The 18,610-nt window shown below is 37.7% G+C and overlaps 1 protein-coding gene across 1 annotated transcript in view; it reads right to left on the reverse strand.

The window, feature by feature from the left end:
• The window catches only part of GPC6 (glypican 6), a 1,038,077-nt gene that overhangs the window by 78,891 nt on the left and 940,576 nt on the right, over positions 1-18,610 (reverse strand). Inside the window, exon 6 of the mRNA XM_019737186.3 lies at positions 7,290-7,433. Within this exon, the coding sequence (XP_019592745.1) occupies positions 7,290-7,433 (144 nt within the window). The remainder of the gene's footprint in view (positions 1-7,289; positions 7,434-18,610) is intronic.

Below are 18,610 nucleotides of genomic sequence, written 5' to 3' on the forward strand. Positions count from 1 at the left end.
TAAAATCTATATAGCCATATTTGGGGTCTTAAAGTGTAACATTTCTCTTTTATGATACAGTCAAAGGTCAGCAAAGTCTCTTTTAAGTGGTTCTGAGGACAAAGGAGAGTTTAACACCGAGTTGCAAATTTTTTTTTTTTTTTTTTTTTGTAAAATTACCCCCAAAATGATTTCAGACCACTTTTGCCTAATAGAAGCTACACAAAATTTTCCCCAATTAAAATATGTGGCATGACTTGACTTTCTTGTTGGAATCCATAGGATTGTCTGACTGTGTCTAAGGCAGTGGTGTGCAATGAGCTTTAGCATCTCCTAGGGAATTCTGCAGCCAGCGTGGTTATTCCTCTTCTTTCTCCCTGTGGTATACGACCCAGTGCAATGAAACAGAGCCTCGCCTGAGCTGAGAGAAAGATCTATGCGCCTCCTATTTTCAGTCTTCTTATACAAGCCTGAAATAATAGCTTCCCAAGGATGTAAAAACAGTCCACTGTCAATAGGGTATGAGCTCAAAATTCCACATAAGGAGCAGGCATTCAACCCAGGTTTCCAACAGTGCATACCATTGAATTAGATTTGTGTATCCTTCCAGCCTGTGGAATAAGCAGAATGTCCTGGAGATAAGCCATCATTTTATATGGGTTTCTTATGACAGTCGCCACTTGGGCCTCATCAGCCACAAGCCCCCTAAATGTAAAGAAGCTTGTGTCAGATGACTCTCTGCTCCCACATGCTGCTGATATTACCTAGAGAAGGGCAGAAAGCAGAAACTGAGACCGAATGAGTTGGGTGGTTTGGTTTCAGTATTTTGTATTTTCTCCCTGCTTTGAAAGCTCACTGTATTTTGCTGCTGTTATTACTAAGGGTTCATTGAAAATGAAACTGGGGTGGCTCAGTGGGGTTTTGCAGCAAATAGATAAAGCAGGTTCAGGCAAGACCGGGCAGTTCACAATCTGAAGTAGATTGAGTAGTAGCTGTTTTGTTTTCTGGGGTGAATGGGGCATAATTTATTCAATTGAAGCAGAGGCTGAAAGCCAATCTGGCCTTGACCCATTTATCTTTAGAAAACTAATTAAAGTGGAGAATCTGGTCTACTGCTGTTATTGAGGTTTTATTTATTTATTTTTGTTCAGGCCAAGCAAAGACTGGAGAGAGAGAGAGAGAGAGAGAGAGAGAGAGAGAGAGAGAGAGAGAGAGAGAGAGAGAGAGAGAGAGAGAGAGAGAAAGTAGAAGGTGGGAAATACCAGTTTCACCCAAAGACAGTGGCTGAGGCTGTAGATAATAAAGCAGTTTCTTAAACACAGCCTGACATCCTTTTGAAATGCAAAATAGTGGACTTAGCCGGATGCGGACTCCTTTGAGGTGACAATGAAATGCCATGGCAATTTAAAATGAACAACAGACAGTTTCCTGAATCCTTACAACCAAGACTTCCTAAATCACACCAAAATGGCCCCAAAGAGGCATGGAAGAACATTTTTATGACCAGCACTTTACTCTGAAACTGGTATTAATCATCAGGCAGGAAATGATGCCAGAATGTGAGTTGCTTTATCCATTTTGTTTCAGAACAAAATAAAGTGCCTATATTGATATTTTGAAAGTATGTAAATCTATGTGCAATAATATTAAGAACACACTTTAACCAATGGCATACTAATGAATTTCAGAAGATGCATTGTACTTTGGAAAGAATCATATCCCATAATAGACATCTGATTTTTTTTTTACTAGAGAAGATTATAGGAGGCAAGCAGGGAAGTCCAGCAGATGAACTGGGGTGAGGGAAGATTTTATGATTTACATTCATTCCAATATGTTCAACATGTCAGTTCTCTTGGGGGGAAGCTACAAGGATCAAGATACCCATCAGATAAGGAGATTGGACTGGCTAAACTGCTGGAAAAATGTGGACTTATCAGGAGAATGTGTTGGGAAGGGGCAGGCACATACTACTGTAGTTATATCAATTGGATCACACTAATAGAATCCTGACTTGTCCCTCCGTGATGTTTTCTCCTCCCATTTCCCATTTAATATCAGGTAACCTTAAGCTATCTGATTCCCCTGTTCTTTCCTCAAGGTCTTTCCTTCTAGAAATTCCTGTTCCAGATTTACCTCTTACCTCTGAACTTTCTCACCTCATCGAAACTGCCCTGGGCTCAGAGAGTTGGAATGATGAATGGGAATACCACTCAGGGAACAATTTCCTAAGCAAATCTGAAAGGAGGAATTCTAGACATAGTGTTACCACTGCCTGAATTTAAGGCCAGGCAGACAGGTAGCACCATGATGTCATAGGTGCGCTGCATGAATAAATATGTGCCCATCATGTGCCCATTATAGGAGGCAAGCAGGGAAGTCCAGCAGATGAAATGGGGTGAGGGAAGATTTTATGATTTACATTCATTCCAATATGTTCAACATGTCAGTTCTCTTGGGGGAAAGAGAGTCATCTTCTCTCCTGGGTCCACGATGCTATGGGTTCAGGTTTTTATTATGGGGTATTACCAGCATGGAATGGTATTATGAAAAAACAGATTAGATAACAATATAATTATTATGGCTCATATATGAAGTCAGGTCAGAGGACCCTGGACTTCTTGTCCTCAGTCCCAGTACAAACTGCCTTGTAGGAAAACTATCCTATGCTCCCTCCCCAAATGCTCTAAAAAATATCAGTAAATTCAAGTAAGGAAAAAAAGTAAACAACCTATACCACAAAGTATTTCTTAACCTCTAAATTCCCTATGTCCGAGCTAATGGAAAACTTAACTTCTTACGCACGAGAGCTGATATTAGTTTGTTTTTATTATCAGCGAGGTAATTATTCACTCAGCACAAGAATAAAAAACCTATACAGTCTATCAGGGAAGAGCTAGTTTTTCAGGAAGACTACACATAGTCTGAAAATTGGGAAAGCATTTCAATCAGCCACCAAATGAGCTAGTCTTACACGAAGCTTAGATTGAAAACCTTGCTGTTGGGAAATAATACAAAATGGTTGTTAACCATAAGAACAAAGTAGAGAAAAGCTTACTAAGCCCATTGGTCATGCACAGCGTTCAATTTGCTCTCTAGACAATTTGGAAAGGGGAGGTGAAGGTGGAATTTCTCAGGAACTCTCGGGAATGACTGTATGAAGACAAATGGGGATGAAAGGAAGAATAAGACCAAAGCTTACACTATGTTGCATTGTCCTCCACACAATCCTCTGGGAAGCAAGAGGAAAACAAATTTAAAGGAAAAAGAAAGAGAGATTATTCTATACATAGTAGCACAGCACAGGTATAACGTTTAGCTTTGTAGGCTGGCACTCCACCCACCCCCACCCCAAACTTCCTCAGAATGACCAGTAGAATATTTGAGAAGTCTGCACACACAGTACAATATTGAATACTTACTGGATATTCAGTGGTCTAAGTCATCATCAACTTGATGACTTAACTTCCCTGTCTGGTTTTTGGTTTTTAATCTACTTTTATAAAATACATTCCTCTAAGATAAACAATTTAAACTACATTTTTGTTCTAATGAATCAGCTGGCATAAGTAACAGATACTTCCTGCCCAAGTGTGTTCAGGAGCCATATAGTATAGCATGTTGTGCTCTAATTTTCTGAGCTGTACCGCTAATTGTTTTTTACAAAGAATAATCTGAAATACCTCTGTACGCTTGGATCCACTATTTTGTGTTGATTTATTTTTACACGCTGTATATCCAATGAAGTTCCAGTGGAACTTTCTTTAAAAAACCATAGTTTTCTTATCCAATTATTGAGGAGAATTCAGAGTAGAAAGTTAAGAAAAAAGGAATAGAACCAATCTCTTCCTTCATGCAAATCATCACCTCGGGCCTATTTAACTGAAAATCAGTAACTGGCTGAAGTGCTGCTAGGTCGAGTGTTGGTAACAGGAGATGTGTAATGGTGGACCAGACTGTTAACCAAATTAGTTCATGACACTTATATCCTCAACAAATCATGGCTGCTGGCAGGAAGGACTGTGATATTCCCTGATGAGTCAGCTTTCCATCAGCAGCTGAATTTATACAATTATATTCATTCATTACTGGATAATAAAAATAACTTTTGGGTAGTATGTCTGAAAGCTACTGACTACCGAAACTGCTTTTCATTCCCATATAATTTTAGAGGAATGAAACTCTTACTTCCAATAAACGGAAACAAATGAAAATGTTTCCTAGTGATATAAAAGAATGTACAAGTTCCTTATAAAGATAGTAGAGGTTAAAGGATGGAATTGATGTATTTTTAAGAGTGAGTTTTGTTTTGTTGTCAATTATTTTATATATGTTTTAGTAGCAGTTTACCCAGCTTGGTGTTAGAAGCTTAATTTCTAAAACCCCATAATTACCAGTTCACATGGAAAACAGTTTTACAATAACTGATATAAGAACAATTGCCAACAGATCCCAAAGTTAATACCACAGGGACTAATTTTAAATGGTACTAAGAAACAACTCTCCGAGAGCTTGATAGTTATTTTCATTTTGGTGAAAGGGGTGGGGTGATTGGGATAATCTTTTGATGCTGTCCTTTTTCTTTGCTGAAACACTCAGAGAAATTAAGGGAAGTCTTTTCCAGTTATTCTCCTTTTCTGGGACACATGCTTCTTATAAATTTCAAGAAACATCTTTTCAGGAGAAAATTGAAACAGAAGTAGGTAACATGAGACTTGTTTATAAACGGTCAAAACACGCTGTAATGTACAGCAGACCCATCAGGAGAGTTCACCAATGCTTGTGTCGTAAAGAGGATTTTGTCTGACTGTTGCCCAGCACACTCTGGCTGATGTAATTCCTTCACCTTTCCACTATTCAGTGCGATGTGGAATCCACAAAGGGAAGAAAGCCTTGTGCGAATCAAGGCTGCACATCGAGGTTCTGGTGCTAGCTTCCATCTCACTTGTGTTTCTAAGAAGGATCTTGTATAGCTCCTTTTAATGTGGAAACAGCCCCTGGCTCTTAGGGACAAGGAAAATAGCTGCAGGTAGGTTTATGGCTGGCTGTGAGTTACAAATTGCTAATTTTTATAATTTAGGAAGGAATCAGAATTTAATTCAATATAAAAATGAATAAAACTGACATTCTCCCTTACTGAGCCTAAAGCCACACCTATGAGGAAGTAAGTACTACTTGCTGTCAGAGAATATTTTAGAATAAAATTGGCTAATTGATTTAAATTCCTATGCACTGAGTCTGGTCATTGTTCATGCGAATAACCATTATTAATTCTTTTAAGAAAAAAAGTTGATTAAAATATATTCTGGGGGGTACATAAAATGGAAGAGTCCAAATCAGCTTGTTACTTGCCAATACTCTCCAAAACCTTTATATTTGGGGCATTTTGAAGATCATTGATGAAGTTCCTTTATAAAAGGTTTAAAACTCAATTTTTTAAACATCATGTGAAATTCTCAAAGTGGTGATGCTTTATTTATGTTGGTTAAATTGCATAAATACTCTTGTCTTGAGAAAAATAAGTTTCTTGCATTACTTCCCATGTTTATGTGTGTGTGTATTCATTGCTCCTGGGGAGAGGAAACTATGCTTCTGTTTCAAAGGGAAAAAATTAATTAGTAGTCGTAGATATCACTATATTGTTCAAATTCAATGTAATTTTATCTAAGTGTATAATGTACCTGAAATGCACTTGTTTTTAAATTTTATTTTATTGTGATAAAAACACTTAACACGAGATCTACCTTCTTAACAGATTTTTAAGCGCCCGCTACAGTATTATTGTATACAGGCACAATGATCTCTAGAACTTATTGATCTTAATTGTGTCCTAGTTCTTAAATGAGAGTTTACAAAAATTCTGAAAAGCCTAAATTATTCTAATAACTAAGTTAGAGCCAACTAAAATGGGGGAGAAAAAAAAAAGGAGATCAAATCCATACTCACCATTTGTACTTCTGGTTAAAAGGATATATACATACAAAGGAATTTGTAAAGTAAAAGCCCAAACAATGGAATCATATGAAATTGTCATTTCTTTAAACAACTGACTAGTTGCTTGGAGAAATCTAATTGGTTGTTTAAAGGAAAAATAGGGTAACTAATTTTAAACCTTTCCTGAAACTGTGAAGAGAGAATAGATGTAATGAAGGTAAAGTGGAAAGTTGAAGCAGCTATGCAGATGATTCCTTTTTCAAAACCTACACTGGGGGGTGGGGTGGGGGAAGTGTGTTGTTTTCTAATAAACTATAATAAATTTATAACATAATTCAGTGGTTAACAAGTCCACTTACCTGTTCACACTGGCACTTCGTGGATAGGCCTTTATGTTGTAAGGGCATTTGATTTTTATAGAGAAAATTGCTGCGATATATTTACTTTGAGGCCAAACTCAATCAATTTAATCTTAAGAGTTCTACAATGTAGAAAGATATTAACTAAAATGGTAGAGTAATTTATTACAGTGCCTATAAAAGTATTTTTATAACTGGAAACCCTTGAGATCTCAGTTTATATGACATAATCAGATGTGGTTCAAGTGTTTTATGACCTTAAGGTTCTTATCTGCTAATTTCACATCAAGATAATTAGCAAAGCAACATTAACAGCACTTACAATTATGGGTGCATAAATTGTTTACAGTAGTATTAATCCTATAAATTGCATCGAAAATAATTGGGCAGTATTTCTCTGAAATTATGAAATTTTCTTTTTTATAGCAAAATTTGATTTTTAAAACACATTAAAAATTGTGTTTACTGTATTTATGGTTGTATTCGCCAACTAAATTACTTTGATGATATCATTCAGTCCCCTGACACATATATTAAGAGATCAAAGAGTGACTGCTAAGGATTTCAAATTTTAAAAGACACACAAAAAAGAAAAAATGGTAGTAACATTGATTTGGGGTCTCTTGGCAAGGTCTTTCAAACAGAAAACTTTACATGTAAGGAGAAGTCATAATAAAGTTACAGTGTATGATAACTGAATAAATAACTGAAGCAGATGAATAAGAAATGTGCTATTATATAATCATATCCCTGGAAGATATAGCTACTCAGTCTTCAACTTAATATTTCAGAAGAAATATGAAGTTGAAAATTTGGCTACTGCATGAGTGGATTAATGGAGATAAGACTTCTTAAATAATCTAATTCTTGACCTAACAGGAAGGTCTCATTACTTTTCAATATTCTAATTAAGACCAGGAGCAGACATAAGAATGAGATCATTTTTACAACCAACTTTTTCCCATCACGTCTCCTGAAGAATAACTTTGGTAACAGAAAGCGGCTGAGAGAACTCACCAGCCGGTCCAAGCTCGTGCCTGCAGCGGTTGTTGGTCTTTCCTCAGGATTGTAAGGCCTGAACCGTGTATTAAAATTTTCAGGAGCTGAGCGGGCCGATCTGAGGGCTGGAGCAGGTTTGGGTTGACCACATCCCTGAAAGACCTGCCGGAAACATTGCAAAGTTAAGAAAGTTACACAATGAGTTTCTTCCTAAGATTATGACACCACAGCATGCAATGCAATGGCTTTGACATTTTTCATGGAACTCTTCCTTCCAATAAACTCTAATCTTGAGATTTAAAGAAATCTCACTAATATAACATAAAGAAGTGACTATGTGCTCTGACTCTTATTTTCAGCATATACAATCAATCTCATTATTCACGGATTCCGTATTTGTGAATTTGCCTACTCACTAAAATTAATTTGTGAGCCCCAAATCAATACTCATGCACGTTTGCAGACATGGGCGGAGCAATGAATTTTAGAGTTTCCCTTTGTGCCCATTCCCAGCTGAGTTCGGACAAGATGATGCTCTGCCTTGGACTCGGATATCAGATCCACTGTTGCTTTTTCACTATGCTTGTGTTGAAGTGACCCTTCTTTTACTAAATAATGACCCCAAAGCACAAAAGTTGTGATGCTGATAATTCAGATATGCTAAAGAGAAGCTGTGAAGTGCTTCCTTTAAAGGAAAAAGTATGTGTGTATAGGAAAAAAATCATAGCACACATAGGTTTTGGTATTATCTGAGGTTTTTAGCCATCCACTGGGGTCTTGGACCATATCCTCCACAGATATGGGTGGAAATATTGTATTAAAAATAGGAATTGTAATAGTTATTTGATGTAATGCTTGCAGGATTAAAGGAATTGTGTCCCAGACATTTTTATGTACTTGAATTTGGCATTCAGTACACATCTGTTTGGTATTCTTGTTATTGTGACAAATGTATTTCATGTATAGCATATAAGGCCAAATAACTTGAGTGACTCCCCTTTGAATAATGAAAAGCTCTACTGAAAGAATTCTTTGAAAACACTCTCTTGAGCAATGGTATGGAAGTAGGACAAGCAAATGCTGATGAAATCCATATAATGACAGTTTCCTCTAATTTTGTTGTTGACAGCTGTTCATGTCACAACTAGGGTTGCTGTGGGAAATCAAACATTTAATTGTAATGATCTTAGGGACTGTGCTGCCAGTTCTTGTCCACAGTGATTTCACTCGGGGTGGTGTGGGGATACCTCCTTTCCTGTTGTTAGAAGCTTCATACTCGGCTATTTATCAAGAGATAGTACCTTTACCAGAATTATAGGAAATATAGTAAAATTTTCAGGAAGTTTTGATGAAGTGCAACTTGATGGTTCTCCCATTTCTACACAGGAGATGATTCTACTCCTAGATGCCTTTTTCCAGTATACTTTTTGGGACTCTGTATGTTAGCGAAGTCTTAACTTACAAGTGTACATTTAGAATGCATTCCTTCTGGTTTTGTAATTTGATTCTGTGTTGCTTAACTGTAAAATAAGCATTTTTCATCAGGCAGTTTATGGGATTCCACTGACGTACACAGAGGGCTCTTGAGTGCCATTCCCAATGACAAATTCCATCTTGAGACACAATTCATTTAGTTTTACCACTACAGGCAATTTCTCTTTTGTTGTATTCAAAAGTTCTCCTCCAACTCAGCATTTTGCAGAGCAGGAACACTTGTCTTGGCATTCTTAGAGATTGGTCTTAACACAGTATTGATTATTCTTCTCTCACACAATTTCTGAAGTTGATGGTGTAAACCAGTGCAATAAAGATAGGGGGCCCTTTTCTCCCTCGTGCCTAAATCACTTCCCAAGCTGCAAGGTCATGGCTGCAGGAGGGTATTAACATTTCCAAAGCTCCAGGGGTTCTGTGGAGTGTACTAGTTTGGCTTGCTTTGAATACGACAGCTGACTTTTAAAAAGTATAAAGCCTAAGGCAAACCATACTGACGGTCCTGCAGAGATTTCTTGAAGCCAGGCGCTGAAAGAGTTAACCTACCCTCTTAATTCGCCCTTTGGGAAAAATCTGGCTCACTGGTTTAAGTTAAACCAGAAAAACAAGAAATGCCCTGAAAGAATATTAGTGTTCTAGGGGATATTTTATCATAACAGAAAACCTTACCATTTGTTTCTTTGTTGTTGTTTTTTGTTTGTTTGTTTTTCTGAGGGTGTTAATTATAACAGCAGAAGATAGGTTAGTAAATATAGTCTAGTAGCTTTCTGTTATTTATATCAGGTATAGATTTTGAAGATGCCTTCAGTGCAGAAATTGCTGGGCCCCTGATCCAAACTGAAGAAAATACTGACTCCTAATTATTATGGAAACAACTAACCCCACATGCAGGTGAAGACCTACATAAAAATCTGTCACAATATGTCAACATAGGAATCTTGAAGGTGCTTCAACACAGATTCGATTATACCTTTAGAAAAAGGGACTTGCTGTAAGAGAGACTTTTGGCAAGTGTGGAAGTGCCAAGCCTAGGACTCCAGAGATGGTTTTAGAATTTTACAAACCTAAAGGGAACAGTGGCACACGGGAGCAGAGCATCGGCTTGCCCTGTCTTTGCTTGAGCACGATTGAAAACTCCTGTATGATTCTCATGCAGACACTATATCTTAAATAACACATATTTGTTATATAACTTAGATGACTTACAATGTGAAAATGAATAATTTCATTTTTAATAAACGTATTATTAAAACATGGGGTTCAAATGGTGGGTGACAAAAGGAATTTTTGTACAGAGCATTTGGACGGTCTCAGACACTGTTCTGAGCTTGCTATTATAGCAGTACAGATAGATAAAAGTTCTGTGTCTCTTGAGGCCCAGAGGTACATTACTATAAAAGACCAGTGAGTCCTTTTCCTGGTGGTCTGGGTACCCCTATATTTTATATTTGGAGTAAGGGGAGAAATGAAGGAAGAATAATATGTGTGGGGGGAAGGCCTCAGATTATATGCTGATGTATAGATCAAGGTTCTCTGTAGAGTGGTCATGGCTAGAGATGGAGCTTTGCATCCTTAGCCTAAAGATGGTATTTAAAGGCCTGAAACTGGTTGTGTTTACCAAGGGCAAGTATGTAGACAGGTGGCTGATGAGGCTGAGGACAGCCCAGTGCCAGCCACCCCAACATTCCAAGGGGCCTTCCTGAGCCTTAGTTGCCTGCTCTGTCAAATGGGAATAAAAATATTATTCACCACGCAGATAGGCTCTGATGATAAAATGCAATGCATGAGGCAGGAAAACAGGAGCTAGTGTCTGGGAAAGTAGGTGCTTGATAATAATTAGGTCATTCTATGATCTGTTCTTTCTAGAAGTTTTAGTTTCTGAGTAAGGCGATTTGAAGGGGAAAAAACCATTTGCGCTGATGTTTCTTTCTTTCTTTCTTTCTTTCTTTCTTTCTTTCTTTCCTTCCTTCCTTCCTTCCTTCCTTCCTTCCTTCCTTCCTTCCTTCCTTCCTTCCTTCCTTCCTTTCTTTCCCTTCCTTCCTTCCTTCCTTCCTTCCTTCCTTCCTTCCTTCCTTCCTTCCTTCCTTCCTTCCTTCCTTCCTTCCTTCCTTCCTTCCTTTCTTTTTAATTTTATTGGGGACTATTGGGGAACACTGTGTTTCCCCAGGGCACATCAGCTCCAAGTCGTTGTCCTTCAATCTAGTTGTGGACGGCACAGCTCAGCTCCAAGTCCAGTCACCATTTTCAATCCTATTTGCAGGGGGCGCAGCCCACCATGCCATGAGGGAGCCATCCGGCCACCCCTCAGGAAGCTCAGTGGCAGCTCGTTGTCTTCAATCTAGTTGTGGAGGGCGCAGCTCACTGGCCCAGTGGGAAATAGAACCAGCAACCCTGTTGTTCAGAACTCGTGCTGTAACCAACTGAGCCATCTGGCCACTCCTGCGTTGATGTTTCTTAAATGTTTTCCATAAAATATTATTTCCAGGAGCTAACAGTGGTTACATAAGTAGAGTACATGCGTCAAGGTTAAATGAGGTATCTTAGCCAGGCTTCATCAGGTTAACGTGTGTTCTGGCTTGTCAAAAGTGAGGTCATTCGTAGTGTTTCTCACCATTATTTGGCTGCTCGTTCTTCCGGAGGTTCTCACAAGAAGGGTGTTTCAGGAAACGCACCCTGGGACACATTGGAAAGCTGGCTCTAACCGGCCAAGATAAGTGATTCAGATGTAATTGCATTTACTTAGAGGTATTTGTGAAGTCATTACACTCACCACTACCTTTAATTCGAGACAAGAAATACTATTTTAAGACAGTTGAGAATCTTCTCCTTACAACAGTACAGAAGTTTCTAGAGAATACAGCTTCAGGCTAAGCCACCTCATTGTGGAACAAATCATTAGCTCTACTCCTTGAAGAAATACAATCAGTATTACCTCCTGCCTGTGTTGCTCCAAGGGATGTTGAAAGGGATAATTAGATAATTTGGAAATGTATCTGGAAGTCCCAGTGTAGACAGATGCTATAGATGTACAAAGGAATTATCCTTCTCACCTAACTGACTTGCAAAACCTGTGCATTTCCAGAAGATATTTGGTGCATGAATCCTCTCTTAGGGGGATTAATGAAATAATATCTCTGTTGGCATTCTGTTGGCATTCTGAGAGTAAAGAGCTGACATTAAAGATAGAAAGTGCTGAAAAAAGAGACGTTTGGGAGGGATGAGAAAGAGAGGGATGTGTGCTAATAACAGGTTCAAATGATATGTCTTAGGTTTCTAAATACAAATACTTCTTTCTTTAAGAACATCACAGCATTTTAATATACAGAGGGTGCCAAAAAATGTACACACATTTTAAGAAAGGAAAACAGTATCAAAATTGTAATACTCAATATATACCAATAACAAACGATGAATACAAGTCATGTGTGACTTCTGCAATTACAAAAGGTGCTCAAAGCGGTTACCATCAGCGTCCAGACACTTCTGATTACGGGGAACTACTGCTTGAGCAACATTGACCAAAATGTCCATTTGTATACAGTTTTTTTGGCACCCCTGGTATTTCCCTTAAAATAAACTAACACTATGTGTATTTTTTCAGAGACACTCATAGTTTTATACCTATATCTCTTTGTTTTCTTTATCTTCTGTTGGTTAATTACACATTTACAAAAGTCATTACTGGTAACCTCAGAAGCAGTGGTTGCTGATCAATTCTGTCTCACTTCTGTTTTTTTTTTTTTTTTTTTTTTTTAATTCTATCTTCTCAGTGTCTACTCAGTGGGCTTTCATTATTGTGGGAAAGATGTTGCTATGCCCATAAATTGTTTTTAGATTTGCAAACAGAACTCTAATCTTTTATATTAATATAGGTGGCAGTTCATGTTACCTAGATTTAATTGGAATTGATGTTTTGAAAGTAATGCTTTATTTACTTATTAGATTCTAATTTGTATTACAGTGTTAGTGAATGAACTATTTGTTACATGACCACTTGGGGAATTCAAATCTATCCTGTTTGTTCCCAAGGAAACAGAAGCTATCATATCTGCATGGGCTTTACATATATTTTGTCCAAGTACAGTCATTGTTTTCATGAGAGACAGCTGTGGTGTGGTATAAAGGTCACGAATAACATTTTAAAAGCTTGGAGTCCTAATTTCGGTCTTTCTCCTGACACCTGTGTGACCTTGGGGTCATATGTTCTCCTCAATTCTCAAGGCTATGGTGAAGATAAAATAATATGATGTTTAGAAAAGACACTGAAAAATGAGGTAGAAAGATGCACTATTATCTGAAGTAATCTGTAATTAAATACGACAATGACAGGTAACAAATCAAATCCACAGATTATTCAGAGTGACACATGAATAAGCTCCATGAAGAATAGGATCGTATACATTTGTTGTTGTTTATCACTGTGTCCCAGAATCTGTAAGAGATCCCAACACACAGTATGTGTTTGGGAAAAAAGAAAACGGGAATAAAAGATTATGAATAAATGAAATGTTTAGTTATAATTTCCCCCGTGTGTAAACATTTATTGAAGGCAATTAGGAGGTAGATATCTGTAACGAGGAAGAAAAGATAGGAAAGAGAACTAACACTTACTGAGTGTCTATTATGGACTAGACACTCACTAAGCAATGTGTTTTCTACACTTGTCTCAAAGAATCAATTATCTCTTCACAATCAAATTCTAACACTTCTTCCGTAGGCTTCAGAAAATACAATGAATGATGCATCCATGAAAAAAAAAATCATTTGATATTTTCCTTACTCCACTTACTGTGCCAACTTAAAGCAAAACCAAATCAGCAACTTTAAGCTGATAGATAACTAGAACCAAAAAATCCTGTTTCGTGAACATTTGATATATTAGCTACTCAGTGTGCTTGACAGCCAATTGGAGAGTGGAGGACTTTGTGTAAAAATTAGCCAGACTTGGCTCATTGTTGGTGGGCAAGCTAAGAGCCATGGATTCTAGACATAACTGGCCTCACATCTCAGACAATGGCTATTTCTCTTAGCAAAGTGGAAGACAGCTTGGGCTATAGGCAAAGCCTCCTTTCCTAATTCCCCGACCTGGTCAAAAGGGTAAGCAGCTGCTCCCACACATTGCAGAGGTCCTATCATATCACTGTCCCTAATCATCTAGGTTCAGCAGTGAGCTGAGGGCCCTTTCTCAAAGTGGAAGTGCAAAGTGAAGACTGAAATGGGTGCAAAGGAAACGTCCACATAGCATTAGTAAATAGACGTGAAGAAGTTAAAATATTTTTAAAAAATCGTTTCATTAAAAGTAGTAACATGAAGAGCTGTATCATCACCATGATACAAGATTAAAGTGGCACCCTAGAGACTCATTTCACACATTTTTTTCTGGTTCCTAACAGCATTCTGCTAATATCCTATGAAGTGTTTTCCTGAATATTAATTTAAAATATTTTAATGATGACATTTCTTTAGCTATAAAATCATTATACTCATTACACGAATGTTTTAAATATCAGGGTTTTTTTTGATAAACTTTTTTACTTTTAATAGTTTGCTAATTTTCTTCATGGACTGTCTTAAGAAAACAGGTTTTCATCCTTAAGTCTCAGAACAATCTCGTCTCTCATCTTCTTTCCCCTTCCCTTCCCTCTCTCCCTCCTTTCCTCTCGCATTGTCTTCTCTTTTTCTTTACTCCCTGACACATGTTTTTCTTTCCTTAAGGATTGATTACAGTGGTCCTTTGGCCAAGTCCTCTGGCAAACTCTAAGTCCCTGGATGGATTCAGGATTCTGTGAAGAGAATTCTGGTGTATACTGAGTCAAGTCAAGTCATCGGTTTCAGTTTTGGCTCTGTTCATTGGCTTCAATTTTCGAAATCCAGCTACTGTGTCAGTTTTAAGGTTTTAAAAATTTACTCTGATGCATATGCATCTTGGTTCCAGAATATCTGTCAGATGTGTTGCACACTTCGTAACATTGTTTCTTTAATAAAAGCAAATTCTTTCCATTGGCTTGGGAAGATGATTTTTTTTTTCCTTGAAGGTTTTGCATTCCTTAAAGAACAGAACACTTTGATATTTCCTCCCAAATGGTGAGTAGGAAGGAGTTACAAGAAACTGAACAAAGAATATTTTGAGTGTGGAGAGAAAGAAACCCTAACCCCGTTGGCCTGGCTAAATGATTATTTCATATGCTCTTTGTTTATAAGGTTTAAAGCAATTCTTTAAGATCACCTTGCAGAGTTTACATAAACATGTAAATTTCATCAGCCTGGCTCTGTAGCATTCATTCAAACCACCATTCAATGAATATTTGTTGAGTGTCACTAAGGCCAGACATGGGTGCCAGAAATATGCCAACTGGAAATGTTCCTGTTCTCATGAGGGTTTTGACAAGAAATCAGGCGATTTCAATAGAATGTAATAACTGAGATGAGAGCACTCACGAGGGACAACTAACCCAGACTCGAGAGTCACAGAAAGCTTCCATTAATAGGGATGGTGTGCCGGAACTAGTTCTTAGTGGCTCACAAGACCACTTGTTAAATTTTCACTTAAACTGTATACACTTAAAATTATATAAATTACATTGAAAACAAAGGTAATATATACTCAAAACTTATTACTCTCTAATTATTTTACCATTATCTATGCTTTTGAGGTTATTTATGCCAATTGTGTCTTGAGGTTATTTATGTACATTTATCATGGTGTGCTACTCTGTGTTCAGTGACGTCATGTTGGTAGCTTGAAATCACCACAGAAATTGGCAAACACTCTAAACTAGCATGTTTTCCACACAGAGAGCTGATTGTGCAAACACTTACCAGTATACCACTGAATCTTGCCTGGACAGTGAAGAAATATTTGGAGTGTGCCTGGCAAATGGTGTGCATTTGGGGTGGGGGTGGGGAGAATAGAATGTTCCAGGATGAGGGAAGAACATGTACAAAATCATAAAGATGATAGAGGATGGTTCTGAGCAATAGAGCCAAGGTTTTTTGTATGCCTGGTACATATAGAGGTACGCTTACCTCCCAGATTAGAACTTCCATTAGGACGCAGGCTCTGGTTTTATTCACTACTATCTCCACATTATCTAGTATGATACTCAGATGATAAGTGATGCTCAATAAACACATCTGACAGATATTTAAGGTGTGGAGAGTGGTAAGTAGTGGGCTGGAGGGGGACAGGCTAAGGACCACATCATGCAGGGCTACGTCTGGGTTTTGTTCTAATGACAATAGGGAAACATGGAAAGATGTTAAGGAGGGGAGTAATGTGAACATGTTTGCATTTTCAGCAATCCCTATGGCTACAGTGTGGAGAATGGATTGTCATGTGGCAAAACCAAAGCCAGGGAATTAATTAGGAGGCTATGATCCATGTATGACATGATAGAATTAGAGGAGCCACTCCAGATGGATTCAAGAGACATTTTGAATAACTGTTTAATAGGTTCCATTATGGATTGACTATGAAGGTGAAGGAGAGGGGAAAGTTGAGGATTCAGCAGGGTTTCTGGCCATGGCAAAAGAGTGGTAGGAGGTGTTCTCTGGGATAGAGAGCCCTGGAGGGAGGAAGGGTTTGTGGGAGGATGGCGAGCTCCTTTTGGGACAGGTGTATTTGAGGTGGCAGGTGGCGGTGTGCAGCAGACACTTGGATAAACAAGTGTGAGCAGGAGAGTAATCTGGGCTAGAGAGAGATTTGGGCTGAAAATGCCTACTGTTGCTATAGCAAACTCAGAAAATTGTGTCTGAGGCAGTCCTAATTGTATATACAAAAATTCTTTTTGTTACTCATACCCATGAAACCCGAGTTTTAAAAATAGTTTGTCCAGCTAACAGATTACATGTATTAATAAATAATTTATTGATTTTTCATTTTGCAAGGCATCTAAGCTATTTGGCTGATGTTTAAGATATATTCTGGGACAATGAGGAGGTGAAACGAAAGAGGTGAACAAAATGTGTTATTAGGTTGGTGCAAAAGTAATTGCATTATTTTGCAATTTTTAACCTTGTAAACTGCAATTACTTTTGCAGCAACCTAATAGAAGAAAAAGGCCTACAGAAAGCCATACATTATTCAAAGTTTTCTGGCACAACAAGTGGCTATCAACACACAGAGGTAGCTGCTTTCGTGTTTACATAGAATTTGGCTGGGGCAATGACTCTACCAGGATCAAACCAGACTGCACGTCCCTGAGTGGAAGGGAAGTGCTAAGAGCAGAGAATACTTGTGTATTTGTGAGACTGGGCAGAAGCCATTGAAATTCCTCTGACACAGTAATCCACTGCCTGTGGGAAGCATGGTTCTAAGAAAGCAGTTCTCCTCTTTAAGGAAGGAAGGGATTAGAAGACTTTCAGGAGAGCAACAGGGAATCTCCTGCCATTCTAAGAACACACTGTTAAAAACTGAGTTGAGTTTCAATCACCTATGCTTGAGTATACTACATTAAATGTAATTTTCTCATCTTTTGCTCTGAAGTCAAAGTGAAAGAAAATCTTAAGCTAAATCTCCTAAGGTTACAGATAAAGTTTCACTTTATCATCAAAAAGAGAAAATTTAAAAAAATTCCTTTAACATGGAAGGAAAGTTGAAACTAGTGTGCTTTGGGTGCATTTCCTACAAATGTACCGTAAGTATTTTTCTCAAATCTTCATTTTACTTTATCAAAAAAAAGTGTCTTTCCTCCCCCCCCCCCATAATTAGCATCTGAAAAATCTGGCCCTATTATCCAGTGATGTTACAAACTAGAATGGATCAGATTCTAGTTTTCTGTGTAGAAATTAAGAAATCAAAGAATAAAAGATGTTTCAGGGTCACTGCTTCTTGGTGAAATACTATAAGTGAGAGCTGATGGGCAGAATGTAAACTTTGAAATTTGAATAACCAGAGAGAATATTCTGAATCTAGCAATCATTGAGAATTTGCTCTTTTCTTTTTAAAAGGAAACAAAAACTAAAGAAGAAATAGAAATCGAACACTATAATTGATATGGCCATTCGCTTTTTTTCTCGGAGATTAGACAGAAGAGACTGAACCACTTGTGAACATTCCTTTAATGCAAGAACAATGCGATATTAGGCAGAGGCCAGTGAACTATGTCTAAAACCTTTGCTTTGTTGGCATTGGTGTGGCCAGTAGGCACAGACTAGATGTTGAGTTGCTGACATTGTCTCCACCCATTCTGCCCTTCCCTCCAGTCTGCTTTCTCTGTTCATTCGACATTTATTCAGTGCTATGTCATGCCATGTCATAGGCCAGGCATAAATATGTGTCCCTTTTTAGGTGATTCTCTGCCATTGACAATATCACCATGCATGAATGGATTTAAATGCAGGTGTGTTTATATTAAACCTGCTCTTGTGATTTTACATGCCAAAAATAAGTGCATAGACCATCATGGACAAGGTGAAACCACAGAGTCAATGCTCTTTATAATTTTCGTATCATGGACATTTTCAATAATAACTATTAAAATGCTTAACTTGTATGCATAGTTTTCATTGACATAGTCATGCTAAGCATTTTCTATGGACTATATCATTTTACTCTCCAATGACCCCATGAGTAGGTACTATTAGCATCCTCATTTTTAATGCAAGTTAATTGAGTTTTGAAAAGATAAATAATTTGCCCAAAGTCATACAACTAGAAAGAACCAGATCCCAGATCTGACTGATGTCAAAATATGATCTTGTAACCTTTATGCTATTTTAAAGAATACTAGACTCACTTCAAATACATTTTCAGGTATTTCCTATTCCTTATTGTTGAAGTCCCTGTGGCATTACACTTTCATGTTCCGAATTCAACTCAGCAAACTGAACTGTTTCTTCCATTGTGT

This window comes from Rhinolophus sinicus, chromosome 16 (assembly GCF_057876585.1).
Source record: "Rhinolophus sinicus isolate RSI-liver-muscle chromosome 16, RSI-T2T, whole genome shotgun sequence".
NCBI classification, from domain to species: Eukaryota; Metazoa; Chordata; class Mammalia; order Chiroptera; family Rhinolophidae; genus Rhinolophus; species Rhinolophus sinicus.